This window comes from Schistocerca serialis, chromosome 12, assembly GCF_023864345.2.
Source record: "Schistocerca serialis cubense isolate TAMUIC-IGC-003099 chromosome 12, iqSchSeri2.2, whole genome shotgun sequence".
In the NCBI taxonomy this organism is placed as follows: Eukaryota; Metazoa; Arthropoda; class Insecta; order Orthoptera; family Acrididae; genus Schistocerca; species Schistocerca serialis.
This window is the reverse complement of record NC_064649.1, coordinates 94,128,559-94,144,506: the sequence shown is the minus strand read 5'-3', so window position 1 is coordinate 94,144,506 and position 15,948 is coordinate 94,128,559. Positions and strand designations below refer to the sequence as shown.

General features: G+C 39.5%; 1 protein-coding gene across 1 annotated transcript in view; it reads left to right on the top strand.

The window, feature by feature from the left end:
• The window catches only part of LOC126427964 (probable cytochrome P450 304a1), a 58,423-nt gene that overhangs the window by 32,590 nt on the left and 9,885 nt on the right, over positions 1–15,948 (top strand). The window contains exons 4-5 of the mRNA XM_050089851.1: positions 2,875–2,992; positions 9,820–9,958. Of these exons, the coding sequence (XP_049945808.1) occupies positions 2,875–2,992; positions 9,820–9,958 (257 nt within the window). The remainder of the gene's footprint in view (positions 1–2,874; positions 2,993–9,819; positions 9,959–15,948) is intronic.

Genomic DNA, 15,948 nt, shown 5'->3' with positions numbered 1-15,948 from the left:
AGGCAAAGGTCCCGAGTTCGAGTCTCAGTCCAGCACAAAGTTTTAATCTGCCAGGAAGTTTCATATCAGCGCACACTACGTAGCAGAGTGAAAATCTCATTCTGGATATATATAACAGTTCTACAAATAACTGAGGACGTTGGATGTAGGTGCTGCTCTGAGCTGACGAGATTGGTTCAGGAGAGAGAGAGGTTCGTGCTGGGCAACCTCAGACCATTCAGAGGATTGCTGACCAAAAAAATATCAAGACAGGATGACAATTATTTAATTACATGAAGAAAAACGTAAATCAGTTACAAACTACGGAGTGAACACAATTTATTCAACATGCAAACATCACTACAGATATTCGGATTTAGCTTATGACATGTTCGATATGCCTGCCGTCATTGGCGATGATGTGGCGCAGATGAATAGCTAAATTCTGTATGACCCGCTGAAGTGTCGGGACATTGATACTGTTGATTACCTTCAGAATGGCTGTTTTGAGCTTTTTGTATTTAATGTAGCCCCACAAAAAGAAGCCGCATGTGTTCAGAGAATATGACGGCCAATCGATGCCCATGATACTGTCCTCTGGATACCCCAGAGCCAGAATGCAGTCCGCAAAGTGCCCCTCCAGGACATCAAACACTCTCCTGCTTACATGGGGTTGACTTGTCTTGCATGAACCACATCTTGTCGAAATCATGGTCACTTTAAATAATGGGGATTAAATCATCTTACAAAACATTCACGTACCATTCAGTAGTCACCGTGCCATCAAGGAATATCGCACCAGTTGTTCCGTGATTGGACATAGCACACCATGCAATCAACTGCTGAGGGCAAAGAGACTTCTCAATTGCGAAATATGGATTCTCAGTCCCCCAAATGCGCCAATTTTGCTTACTGGCGAACCCATCCAAACGAAAGTGGGCTTCGTCGCTAAGCCAAACCATACTAATTTCTATCATGCCGCATAGCCAACCGTCCAGTTTGAACGTCCTTGTGCAAACCGTTGAGAAGTAATGACTTAAATAACTTACGCTAAGGACAACACACACACCCACGCCCGAGGGAGGACACGAACCTCCAACGGGGGAAGCCGTGCGAACCGTGACAATGTTTGTCAGAAGCAACTGACTGTTGAAGCAGCTGCTGTGGTGGGCTAATATAGCCCACAGACGGCTTCTGATTATTCAGTAATTACGCAGTGCTCTTGCAGATGATGGTGACATCTGCACTGGTGGCACCACCACTCCCGTTGTAGCGTAACATTTTGAGGAATATGTCTGGCTCTTTCTGCATTGAGAGCTCAGTTCTGTGCACCACTAAGATTATATTGGCTATCACAGTTGAAGTTCTACAGTCTCTTTAATTTCAGAAACCCAGTACTTAAAAGCCTCAGGCAAAACTTGTGTTTCATCAAACAATATTTTATGTTTGTCTGTGAGGCTGTAGATTTCACCAGTTCTCAATTGTTAATATGCCACTGACGTTCTGGACAGTGGTGGGAAATGGTATGGATGGACTGACCAATGTAACTGCTTCTGCACTCACGAGGGATGTTATGAATACCAGGTATTCTGAAATCGAGACTATCCTTAACAGGGCATAGCGTCTCCTTTACCTTCTTAGGAGGTTGGAAAATAGGTATTATACCTCTTCTTTCCAGGACTGTGCCTATTTCGCTGGATGTAACATTGCAGAAAGGCAGAAATGCAGTTGGTGGCTCATCACGTGAATGTTCAGTCAACATTTTCATGTTTCTTTTTCTTGGAGAATGCTGACTTAATATCACATGACCTATAGCCATGCTTTCAGAACATAAACTTCGGAGATTAATTTTGGAATCCAAGTGGTCCTCATCAGAGACAGTTTTTGCTCTGTGCATTAATGTATTTAAAATGCTCTCTTCTGAAATCGATGGTGAAAGCTCTGGGTACTAAGAGATAAGCCAATATGTGTTAGCTTGAGCTACACTGAATGGTGAGACATCCATCTGATTTTTGTTGTATCAAAACATCTCAAAATGGCAGCCTCCCTTTTTTTTGTGTCTTGACAGTGGACTGCATGTATGGGTGCATACTTTTTATATGTTCATGGAAGTGCTCAAAAGTTTCTGTGCTGTGTGGTCAGACTGTAAACATGTCAACATAATGATAAAATGGAGATGGATGAAGGAGAGGCTAATTTAATGCATGTTCCATGATTATACATGAACCTCAGTGTTGAGAAAACAAGAATGCAAAATTCAATTTCAACACTCATTAACTATCACTTACAAATATTGATAAACTGTTTTATAACTTTTTATCTATGATATTTTGTAAAAATTGCTGTTTTCACACTGTTTTGCTAAAAACTGTCAATTTGTCATTATTGTTTTCATGGAATTTTCCTGTCCCTAGGGAGAGTTGATAGGGCACATCTCGAGATACCAAGGAATAGTTAATTTCTTAGTGTGTATGGGGAGGGGGGCAGAAGGGGGGGGGGGAATTCAGCAGGACACCAAGCCTTGAATACAGCAAGCAGCTCCAGGTGGAAGTAGATTTCAGTAATTATGCAGAATTTAAAGATCGAGAGACTCACACAGGGTAGACTAGCGTTGAGTACTCCACTAAACTGGCACTGAGGTAGATGACTACAATGCCAACAACATATAGGAAATCAGCTCCAGGAAGTAGAAGTTCTGTAGCACTGAAAAGTATTGTTACAAGCCAATCACTTCATCATCTTCTGTTTCATATTTTTTATTTCATCTTCTAGGATGCCACGGCCTAGCACAAAAATGTATTTCATTCACATGCGTTATTGTATTTTCATAACTAGCAATGCAGCAACCCTTGCAATAAACTAGTTTAATGTTCACAAACAGGCCGTTTGTTCCAGTCTACCATATTTTGAAGCTACCATCCGTGAAGCGCTCCGCAGGAAGACCGCTGTGCCTCTCAGTGTTGCCCATGCATCTACAACAGAGGCAACTCTCAATGGGTACACTCTTCCAAAGGTAAGTGTGACTTTGTTTAAATGGTTCTCTCTCTTCATGTATTTGCTGTATGGTATACATGTATGGTAGCTTTACGTGAAACTTGATAAAGAAAGATTTCCTTTTTTTAAATCATTTATGTGAAGATTTCAAGACTGATTTCATCTCAAGTAGTACTGACTAAGGGCTTTCAGTTACCGATGCTTAGCTTTAACTTGTTAACCACATTAACATTCATTAACCAAGTGCAACAGTGATTGATAATGTAGAATCTTGTACCACAAGGAAGCAAGGGAGATGTTGTTATGGGTGGCCGGTATCCTCCTTCTACAACAAAAATGCGCATGTGAATTTATATAGTTGTTTATTTACATGAACTGGAAACATTTACTTAACATGAATTGAGTCCATGTTTTGTGGTACAAGCTCATCATGAGCAGTCCTGTTGCACACTGATGTAATGTCAATTTTGGTAATGTTGCTATTACAAACTTTAGTTTCTCACTGCTAGTAGGGTACAATTCCGGTTGTGGTAAACTAATCCTGCTATAGCCACTAATCTGGTCGCTATGTACTGTCATAGCCTATGATGAACTAAACGTGCTCTGCAAGTAAACTGACAGGCACCAAACTGGATGATTGAGTGAGACCTTCCGGTCAGCAGTGGCAGCCTAAATACGTGTTGTCGAGAGGGCATTGTCGGCACGTTGCTTGTAGGTGTGTCTCTGGCCTCTCTCGTGATCGGCGTGCTTAGTCCAGCACCTACTAATCTATCTTCGGGCTTCTTCTTTTCCAACTGGTGTGGTGGCAACCGCTTACGCCAGCACAGATAATGTATTTCTAAATCCAACTGCCTTTCATGAAATAAAGTGAGTCCCATAATATATGGCTTTTCTGATTGTGGCATTCAAGTGGCAGTAACAAAGACTCCCCATAAATCAGCTTTAGTTAAGAAGGGGAAAGTACAGTCATAAAATCATAAACACAGAAACACATAAACACAGTTGGAGAAATTTACTGAACAAAATGTGAGAAGAGGTTTACTGAGCGCACACAGGAGATGTCAACTTCAGTTCTTTCCTGGAAACATTCTTGTAATGCTCTGAATCTAGTTTTCTTTTAGATCACGCCAAGGGGCAGTTATTGAAGAAATCGAGGAAAATGCTAGTTTAAATCTGGAATAGAAGTATCTCATGCCAGTGAGAGAAAGCATTAGTTAAGGAATAAGATTAGTTATAATCAAGAATTAAATGTGCACTACAGGAAGTACTGCGATGTTTTTAAATGTGCATCAAGAAAGCAAAATAGTACTCCTGTTGGACCTCTGGGTGAGGATCTCTTTGGCAGGAGTCATCGCAAGGGATAAAGATGATAGTTTTCATTTTAACATGAAGCCATGGAATGTAACTGAAGGTGAAGGAACGTGATTTAAGTATTTTTGTTTAAGTTGAGTATCTTGGACAGGAAGAATAGAAACACCATCAGGAAAGTATATAACGTTCTACTCAGGAATGCAACAGACTGGAAAAGCAGTTTCCATTATCCCATCAATAAGACTGCATAAAATATTATTTTAGTGTAAAGCTGGTGTTACTGATAATCTTAGTTAAGAATTCAAAACTTGAAGACACTTTGATTACTGAAATGTATATACCCACAATCCAGTGAGGCCTCGAGATGGAATGTGTATTTGAAGAAAGAAGTGATACAGTGATTCACTCAGTGTCGTAGTGACTGCAATCTTTCAATATCAGAAATACAAACACTCCTGAAACCAGCACCCTCATTGTTCTGCAATGTTAGCAAGTCCTCTGCAGGTCCATTTCAGGTGGTTCATTACTTACTTCTTAGTGTTGCATCCAGAAAATCACCCAATATCTGAACTTGCTTCCTCCATTGCTTCCTGTTCCCTTCAACATACAACTCCAATTTTTTTTTATTTTCACCTTATTTCTTAATGTATGTCCTATCCAGTTTCTCTTCTTTCTTTCTCTTACATTCAGGATTCTCTTTCCCCTCCAAATCCTCTGCACCTCATCCACCCCCCCCCCCCCCCCCTCCGCTCTATCCATCCAACTTATTCTTATTCTTCCCACAATCTGCTGCCAAGTCTCAGAATCCCCACCATTGCTTTGTCTTTGTTCCTCATTGACCATATTTCAGCACCAAAGAGAACATTCCATAAAGAAAACTTTATTGGTGTTCTTATCAAATCTTTGTCCATATTGCTCCAATAACCTCTCCTTTCCATAAATAAGTGACTATTTTTCCACTGATTTCCTGGTTTTAATTCCTGTGCTGCACTTCCAGATGTTTTCTACTCCACTACATAGGAATTTCAAGTGCAAACATTCTAACATTCCTCCATTCAGCATTATCTTTACCTTTTCATTTCCTCCAAGTACCATTACTTTCATTTATTTTGTAGGTACTGATTTTCATTCCACAACTCTTCAATCTGGCTTCAATGATATACACTATTTCCTGCAATTCTGTTTTATCCATTACTAGGATAACATCATTTGCAAACTTCAAACACCATATTCTTCCTCCTCCAAACTCCACCCTGTTGTCATCTAGTGAACAAGGTGATTCATATTTTCCAGGAACAGATTGAAAAAAGTAAATCAGAACAATTGGTACTTTCTTTTCTCACTCTCACTGATACTTTTATATTGAAATATAATGATTTTATAAGTTGCATGCCTTTCCAATTTGCTCTCTTTTCCCTTCATTATGGTTGCAAGCTCATTCCGTGGCACACTGTCTTCTCTAGGTCTATAAAATACATCAAGAAAATGGGGAGCAAGGAATTAAAATGGAATTTGGACACACATGTAAATAAGCACAAGGAAATCAAGGAAGAGATGGAAAACAGATTTAGGGAAATAAACAGCACAAAAGATGCTGGGAAAACTTTTTGAGGATGAATTAGGAAAGTCCAGTAAAACAAGAAATGCTTGGGAAGTCTGCAGAAAGGTACAAACAAAAAATGAAACATAGGACATTAAATGACAAATTAAGTAGTTCAGCAGATAAATCCAGTGTGTGTAGATGATAAATGCAAAATATAATGATGCTTCAGAAAGACAATATACCAGAAAGTGTAAGAACTAAGTAGGAGGTTTGGAAGAAAAATATGCAGTGGTGGTATCAAAAATGAACTGCCATATAGTCGCTGTTAAGTAAAAAGCATATGACCAGAAGAATAAGTCTCATGAAAATTAACTGGAAGCAAAAAAGGAAATAGATAATGTCAACACACTACCTAAAATTTTAAGTGCGAAAATTCCTTATGGAAATGTACAAGATAAAAGTTACAGCTGATCTGCTGAAGGGACTAGAACAGAACAGACAATACATGTCAACTACACTTGCCAATAAGAGCTATCAAAGTGGGAAGTACCAAATGCTTTCTTAGATTTAATAATTGCACTATCGGAGAAAACAGTTTAAAATAGATGCAGTTGATACTAGAACATCAGATTTAATTAATTTACAGGAAATATTTTTGCTCATATAGTTTCTATATGTTTAGAAAATAAGATATATGCAGTTACAGAAAGAGCCATAGAAATATTAAGATAAACTGGTGTAAACTGGAAGAGTGAAGACTAATTTGCTATTACATCTGAAAGCTGGAGACACTTTTTTCTTCTCTCACACATCTTTCTTACAAGTTTCCTCTGCCCTGTACTTCTCCCTTAAATTGCTGCTAACACTGTCACTTTTAACATCATCCAGCATTCCAACTCTTCTTTCTCTTCTTCTTCTCTGCAATATTTCCTTCAATGGTACTTCAGCATCTGTACAGATGTGTACAAACAGCCAATGAAGGATGGAACGACTATCTCCTGCCAACAGTCCTTTTGGGGTTGAATGAGCAAGAGGAAGATAGGGCAATCTCATGCAGATGAAGCTACTAACGACAGTGGCGCATGAGGTGGGAGGAAAAGGAAAATAAACACATTTAATACCTTAGCAGTATCTCTCAACATCACTGGATGAAACTCACGAGTGTGACTGGTCTAGTAGTCACTGACAGCATTTAAACTGTGAGGAAAATGTGACAATATTGATGCAAACCTCCAAAATTGATCAGTTTACAATGGGTATCTTTTAAATAATGTCCGATTGTGAAAAATTTCACTTGTCTGTAGAAACACACATGCCTTGTGGTCAAACAGACTCAATTTCCAGTTGTTTCAACACTTTGACCCATTTATACTGCAAGCTTAAAATGTTAAGAGAACTGAAAGCCCTGCTAATTATGAAACATGCTCTGTTATTGTGTTTTTAAAAGTGAAGACTGTGTTAGTGGCAGACTTCTCCGCTGGATATGTGAGAACAATGACCCTGGCACAATGAGAGACCATGGAGTAAGTAGAACAATGACCCTGGCACAATGAGAGACCATGGAGTAAGTAGATGAGTAACATTGCACAAGGACAGGTGGGCAGAATTCACAGTGAATGACGACCAGGTGGAGCTTCTGTAGTCACTGAAAATCTAGTACACACATTCACCACAAAAAATCATGAAGACTGTGGTTTGATACTGATGAAGGAGCTGAAAACTGGCTGTATACACAAATTAGTCTCACGCCGTGATAAATGTTTAAGAAAGGAATGAAATTTTGTAGAAAAATAGCTCAGTGTGTAAGGAGAGAAATAAAAAATGTTTTGTCTATATCTTTACTAATTTTGTTTCAACTGAAATGGATTTTACTTAAAAATAATCCTCCTGTGTAGAGAATATACACTTGTACGCACACATATGCACACACTAAAAAAGGAGGTGATAGGGCTATACGGAATGAGACTATTCAGACACTAACAAGGGGAGGCCGCCAATTGTGAAATTCAGATTCGATTCATACTGTGCATACTAAAAACTCATGGCCAGAGGTGTAATGTGGCAAAGCACCAAGATGCATTTCTCAGCCGTTGTCGAGAGAATCGAGTTAAAAGAAACCGTTGCGGTGAAATACTTTCTACGATTAGTAATTTTCTACAGCGTCGTGGTGCAGCAGTAAGCACTCGGGTTTGTAATCCGAAGGTCGCTGGATCGAATCTCGCGCCATGCAACCTTTTCTTCAGTATTTGCTTTTTGTAATTCAAATGTATATGCATCAAACCTGACGAACGTTAGAACAATTTTTCAGAATGTCAATCAGGTGTGTTTCCCAACAGATAATTTAAAAAACAATTGTTCTTGTAAAAACGCATCATTTATCAGATGTGCTCGATGTCGTGCTGTTTTCTGCTTTCCATGTTTCTGTGATAACTATCACTCTGGTTCGTGCGATACTCCAGCTACTTCTGGTCACCAGCTGTTAATTATGTGCGACTGTATACCGAACTTATCAATAAATTGTATCCACTTGAATATTATTTGTGATATTGTGTTTTATTTCAAGTATTATTTTTCCACGACAAACGACTTTCAACAACTTATTATATGCATAATTGCCGCAACTGATTGCCGGGGATTATATATATATATATATATATATATATATATATATATATATATATATATATATATATATATATATATATAGATATATATATATGAATATAATAGAGGGAAACATTCCACGTGGGAAAAATATATCTAAAAAGAAAGATGATGAAACTTACCAAACAAAAGCGCTGGCAGGTCGATAGACACACAAACAAACACAAACATACACACAAAATTCTAGCTTTCGCAACCAATGGTTGCCTCGTCAGGAAAGAGGGAAGGAGAAGGAAAGACAAAAGGATATGGGTTTTAAGGGAGAGGGTAAGGAGTCATTCCAATCCCGGGAGCGGAAAGACTTACCTTAGGGGGAAAAAAGGACAGGTATACACTCGCACACACACACATATCCATCCACACATACACAGACACAAGCAGACATTTTCTGCTTGTGTCTGTGTCTGTGTATGTGTGGATGGATATGTGTGTGTGTGCGAGTGTATACCTGTCCTTTTTTCCCCCTAAGGTAAGTCTTTCCGCTCCCGGGATTGGAATGACTCCTTACCCTCTCCCTTAAAACCCATATCCTTTTGTCTTTCCTTCTCCTTCCCTCTTTCCTGACGAGGCAACCATTGGTTGCGAAAGCTAGAATTTTGTGTGTATGTTTGTGTTTGTTTGTGTGTCTATCGACCTGCCAGCGCTTTTGTTTGGTAAGTTTCATCATCTTTCTTTTTATATATATATATATATATATATATATATATATATATATGTGTGTGTGTGTGTGTGTGTGTGTGTGTGTGTGTGTGTGTGTGTGTGTGTGTGTACATTTGAATTACAAAAAGCAAATAATAAAAAGAAGTTGCCTGGCGCGAGATTCGATCCGGCGACCTTCGGATTGCGAACCCGAGCGCTTACTGCTGCGCCACGACGCTGTAGAAAATTACTAAACGTAGAGAGTATTTCACCGCAACGGTTTCTTTTAACTCGATTTTCTCGACAACGGCTGAGAAGTGCATCTTGGTGCTTTGCCACATTACACCTCTGGCCATGAGCTTTTATTATGCGCAGTATGAATCGAATCTGAATTTCACAATTGGCGGCCTCACCTTGTAAGTCAGAATGTCCTTCATGGCCTTCAAAGTAAAGGGGAGCAATATCATTTACAGTGGAAACTGAATAAAGAAATTGGTTTGGTATTTTCAATGATATTATTCCTCACTTTTCCACAAATATACTGTCACTTAACTTAGAAAGGAAATCTGTCAGGCTCATTACTAACAATAGGGAAATATTATGTTAAACTAAGAAACAATTTAAAATAATCAATCACAAGCCAGTCTTTAACTGTATTGTTTCTTAGCAGTGCCCACATATATTTTCAGGGCACAATTCTGCTGCCAGGTCTCGAAGCTTTCCACATGAATCCAGAAGTGTGGGGGGATCCAGAAAACTTCAGACCTGAGAGATTCCTTGATGAAACAGGCAAGCTTTTGCCAGACAGGACACTGCCATTTGGAGGAGGTAAGTCTCAGCCATGGACAATAACATTTTGTTTATCTCAGTGTTAGTGTTGGTACTCACTCTGATATTGCTAATATGGATTAAACCTAGCATCACTAAGCTCGGATCTATCACATGGATGTCTAAGGAGGGGAAGGAGGGGTGGGGGGAATTGCCCTCACATTCTTTTCACTTTTTAACATTTTTTGTTTGTTTTGTTTTGATTATTTAATGAACTAGGATTTTCTTTACAAGGTTGAAACACACTTTCCATAGTTATCAGGAACATTACAACATATACAAATAAAATAAATAAAGTAATGAACATGAGAAATATTGTTATATTTTCATCATGAAACTAAGACTTACTTATACATCAGACTTATATTAAGAAATCATAAAAGAATGTACAATAGCAAACCACAAATAAGAAAACAGAAAAATCAAAGCCATAAATTACAACTGAGGTTTTCCTTCCTTCTCACTTTCTCTTTCAATTTCACAGCCTTTGCATATGATTGTTTTTGCAGAAGGAGTGGAACACACATACTTGGAACACCTGCAACGAACTATAGACACTTTTGTCATCTTGTCTTTTTCCTTTTTTGAGTTTTTACTCTTCAGAGAGATGTGACATCTTCCTCTTGAATAAAATTCAACAGACTGAACAGTTGCAATAATGCTGGGCACCATTTTTCCTACAACAATTTCCACTGCAGAGATGATAGGCTTGCGTAAACCCATGATATTCTTTGCTCTCTCTTCCACAACTGGCCTAACGAGCTGTTGACCTAATCTTAGCAAATATAGCCTTCTCACATTATGCTTCTTCTTATTCCAGTTTGGGTTATCATGAAAATTGTTCCAGCATTGAGACAGGCAATATCTATCAAGGAGAAAAAAAGAGATAATGACCACCTTCTCATCCCTCGTTTTACTGAATGATGTCACGTCATTTGATCAATGCTGTCTATGCTGTTGTTTCATTGTAGTAGAGATTGATGTTTGTCTTTTTTTTTTTCTCTGTCGACTCATCCACTTTGTTATCATTTTGTTGTGTGGAAAGTAGTAGGAGAGTCTTAGTAGGCTTCAGTTTGGAGATGTTGAAACCAAGGTAACTAGTATGTTGCCTGTTTTCGGATCTGTGAATAAGAACTTAAAGAGGAATCAACCCTGCGTCTTCCTTAGCTGTTCTGGTATGTTTTTTCTGTTACTCTTCAACATTCCCACCAAAGTTAACTTGCCACCATTGTTAAGCTCCTCACCTAGGTCTATGGGTATATAATAATGACTCGTTGTTATATTTCTTCCACTTCCTGCCAGCAGATTCACTAGGCGTCTAACAACTGCCTTTGCACTTCGTTCCTCAGCAGGTTGTTTATCCTTCGCTGCATAGATCTCCATATTTAGAGCATACCGGGTGTGTGCATCTGATAACATACTAATCAATATGACATAATTCCCAGGCTTGTCTTTCATAAAGACCTTAAAGGGACATCTTCCTTGAAACAGGGAGAGCATTTCATCGATCATTAGATCTGCACTTGGTATGTTTTATTTCACAAACATTTCATCAATTTTGTTGAAGGGGGCAAAACTTATCCTGCTCTCATCTTTCGGTTCTTGTTTCTTTATCATCAAATCTAATCAGGGGCAGAAGTTCTCCACATCAAATATGACTCATTGTAGCTATGTAGATATTCTTTCCCAGTACTTTCCCCCATAAGCCCTCAAGAGGAAGTCTAGTGTCATTATCTGTTACCATGAGTATCAAAATACCAATGAAGGCATACATTTCTTCTATGCTTTTAAGTTCTAATTACGAGCTTCTTGGTTTGTATAGTCCACGATAATCTTCATTATTTTGGGAGTTATGAACTTTTTGAAAGATTCTGACACACTAGAGGTCAAACCTTCATGAGTCAAAACCTTCACGAAAATGCAGTATATTTTGTACTGAACTGAATACTTGCCTTGGAGGAGCAGTAATATATTCCCTACCACTTTTTGCTGTAACAATGATGCTGGAAGCAGCTGCATGCTGTTCATCAGCGGATGAACTCAGTGAACTTAACTCATTTTCAATTGTTGTGCCACTATCATATGTCACAACTGTATCATCTTCTTCTATATCACTTGCACCACCTTCACTTGCTTCATTTTTTATGGCCGACACCTCCTCATCTGTGAGAAACATCTGATACTGACAGGACATTTTATTAGAACTGCGAGTACTGTACAGCTGCTCAAACAACAAAGGCGATTTATTTCAAAACAACAATGGCAACACAATACAGTGGTACCAACAGTCAGAATTGCATTTCATTCTGCCATACTGAGAAATATTTTAATGAGAAAAATTGTTAAATAATTCACAAAAATTATAAAACCATGACAGCACACACTCTATATATTTTTTCTGCAAATACCAAAATTCTTGCTTCTTCACTCCAACAAATAGATATATTACACAAATAAAACAAATGCTGCAGACAATTTTTGCCCCCCCCCCCCTGTGGTGCTAGGGTTTATGGTGTTATGTGTAATTTCTTCATGGATTTATTGTTGCAAAATATGTTTTAAATACAATAGGTGTATAGTCGATTTAGTTTACTTTACAGACGTAATTGTTAATTACCTTACTATGAGTCTAAGGAAACCAGGTTAAATGTTTTCTTAAACTAACAAAAGTTTTTAACTGATTTATTTCATTCTGCAGATGCAATTGTTCTTTCTTTTAGTATGAGTTAATTCTGATATTTAAATTAATTGTAACAGTGACTTGTCTCATATCCATATGCAACAACACACAAATCAAATAAAAACATCACAAAACATGATTATAATCCAAGGAGTAAAGGTAACAAGCATAACTGTGTGTAAGGAGGGAGGGAAAATGGGACACTTACATTCTCCTGAAATCTGAGGTATAGACTTAGTATTTTTTACAAAATTCTGCAACATTTCTAGCAATAATTGTCTGTGATTAGACCAAATTATAAAGTCAGCATTGCTGAAGGCAATGGAAAATACAGTGCCTTTTCTTTACGTTAACTGCTGTTTCTCCACTTTATGGAATATTAATGTGAAATTTTTTCTGATTGTTTCTGTTCCTATTCAACCGTATTTTCTCAACTCTTTGAGGTTTTTCTATTACAGATATTTAATTGTCATTCAAAAAACCACATTACTGTTACATGAAAAAAAAATCTGTTAAATACACTGCTCTACAAAACTTACAATCCGAGATAGGTAAAGTAACATAATACACCAACAACTTAGTGGAAATGGAAGAAAGTGCAGGAGCATGTTGCCAGCGATTTTCCAGTCAGGTGCATACAGCTGGACATAACATGGCATGAGGTCATAGGGACTACAGCACCAAATGGGGCTGGCCCCACAACATGAGGTAGTTGAAGCAATGGGAAAAGACAGTGTCTGTCAACCAGTGAGCAATTTCAGTGCGTTGTGGTGGTATTCTTCATTACAACGTGGGCCAGAGACATGATGTGGACATCATCAAATGGGGAAGAATAGGAAACTGGAAGGAGGACGAAATGTGATGATTGTAGCCAAGGAGTTTGGTATGCTCACAACATTGTTTCATGTGCGTGGGGAGCATTCCGAACCACAAGCACTGCTGCCTGAAAGAGCAGTAGATGACCACAATATTGCACAACAGGCAAGAGGATTCCATGAAAAACAGCACGTTCAATTGCAACAACATTTAACAGGACTGAAAGGAACGCAACATCGTGCTCCACAGTGCCACGGTGACTGCATGCAATGGTCTCTTTGTTTGACGACCAGTATCTTTTGTTCCACTGACAATTGCATATTGGCAGCACCGTTTGCACAAATACGATGAGAAGCGAACACATTTAATATGCCCAGAAACATGTATGTTTTGGTGGTCCAGGTGCTACATTGTGGGCAGGCATGATGTTGCATAGCCATACTGACCTCCAAATCTTTTAACACGGTGCAGTCACTGATCGACATATTTGTGACACTGCGTTCCTTCCTCATGTGCTGATTTCATTTTTATGGACGACAATGCACAACCGCATCAAACAGCACAGGCGGAGGAGCCCTCAGAACGAGAGGATATTCAGCGAATGGACTGGCCTACCTGTTCCACCAATTTAAATCGCATCGGGCACATATAGGAAGCATTGGGGGGATGTTTTGAATTATGTCCACATGCACCAATGACCACCCAACAGTTTTGAGCCGCACTGGTGGAGGACTAAAATGTCCTACCACAATAACTGCTTACCAACCTCGTGGCCAGCAAGAGAACGCATTGCAGAGCACGCACAGCCATCTGTAATGATCACACACTCTACTGAGAACCATGTCCCTTCTGCTGTAATGTCCAGAGGACTATCATAAATTGCAGTGACTTCAGTGTAAGTATTAGCTTTGACTAAAACTGTCATTTCTGTTCACATTATTGTTTTTTTTTTTCAGTTACTTTCTGTACTATGCTGCAGCAGTTCTTTCTATGTATGGTCCAAGTTTCATCAACCTATGTTACTTGGCATACATCATGCAAAGGTTACTTTCATCCATAAGTTTGGCACACCAGTATAAGTCATAGAATAACCTGAATTTAATCGCAAGTAATTTTGGGTCATTGAATCAAAATTGTGACATTCATATTTCTGGTACCACGCGCCGCGGAATTTGAATCCGTGCCAGACGTCATGGACATCGAAGACCCACAGAGGTCTCTGCACCACCGTGCCATAAGCTGTGGCGGAGCGCATCTTCTGGCCCGCTTTTAGTGTGAGGGCGCCACAGTGGAACACGTGGTTCCAGCGGCCAATAGCGGCGCCCCCGATAGCGTACATAAGCACCTGCCTCTCGCTCAGCCGGCCAGACTAATCTCGCGTACGTCTGTTGACACATCGCCTCGCGTTAGACAGCTTACTTACTTGTTCTGTGTATGAGTGGACGTGTTTGATAGGTTTCCTTGCGACTCTGCTGTTCGATCTTGTTGTTCGTTCTGTCCTTCGTTGGTCGTGTCCATCCTCCCCCGTTGTGTTGTTGTTCGCGGGCCTCTCCACAGGCCCCGCCGCGCTTTCCGTCATTTCTCCCCCGCGACCGTCCCGGTCGCAGTTACAGCAATATTCATATTAATAACATAAACCTATTAATGAAATTTGTATATCTTACTGACATCAAAATAGTGTGTCTGATAACATTCAGTGGATACAAATGAGTTGTTTGAGATGCAATACGTTTTGCGTGGTTCTTGTCAAATTTAATTTTTGGGGCACGGTACAATCACAAACTTACCAAATGAATTGCAAAAATGGAAATTTTATAAGTAGAGGGGCCGAGTCATCAAAAGGCACATCAACCACATTGAGAACTTTGCTAGCTTTTGGATGAGTCCTTTTTCTGAGCCATAGAGTACACATACACATGTAGAAACGTGTACTGTTACACTTCCCTAGCGGACTATGTTGTTCCAGCACTGCAGCTCGACTAGGGTGTGGGACCGTGTAGGGTGGAGTGCACGAGAGGAGGATGGAAACGTGGAGGGGAGAAAGTGTTGGAGGAGGGTGTCTGACGACAGGGTGGGAGAGGTGGCAGGTAGGAACGTGGCACGTATGAGATCATTCCAGTTGCAGGCAGGGAGTGTTGTGTGCGCCCACAGTGATATGGATCAGTGTACTGGGAGGAGGAGACAGCAAAAGAAGAAGGGAGTGTAGGCTCCTATGCTATTCCTAATGTTTGTAAAAGGCCGGCCAGTGTGCATGGACCTAAAAACACGCTTTGCTCTTTTTGGAGAAGACAAATACACTCCTGGAAATTGAAATAAGAACACCGTGAATTCATTGTCCCAGGAAGGGGAAACTTTATTGACACATTCCTGGGGTCAGATACATCACATGATCACACTGACAGAACCACAGGCACATAGACACAGGCAACAGAGCATGCACAATGTCGGCACTAGTACAGTGTATATCCACCTTTCGCAGCAATGCAGGCTGCTA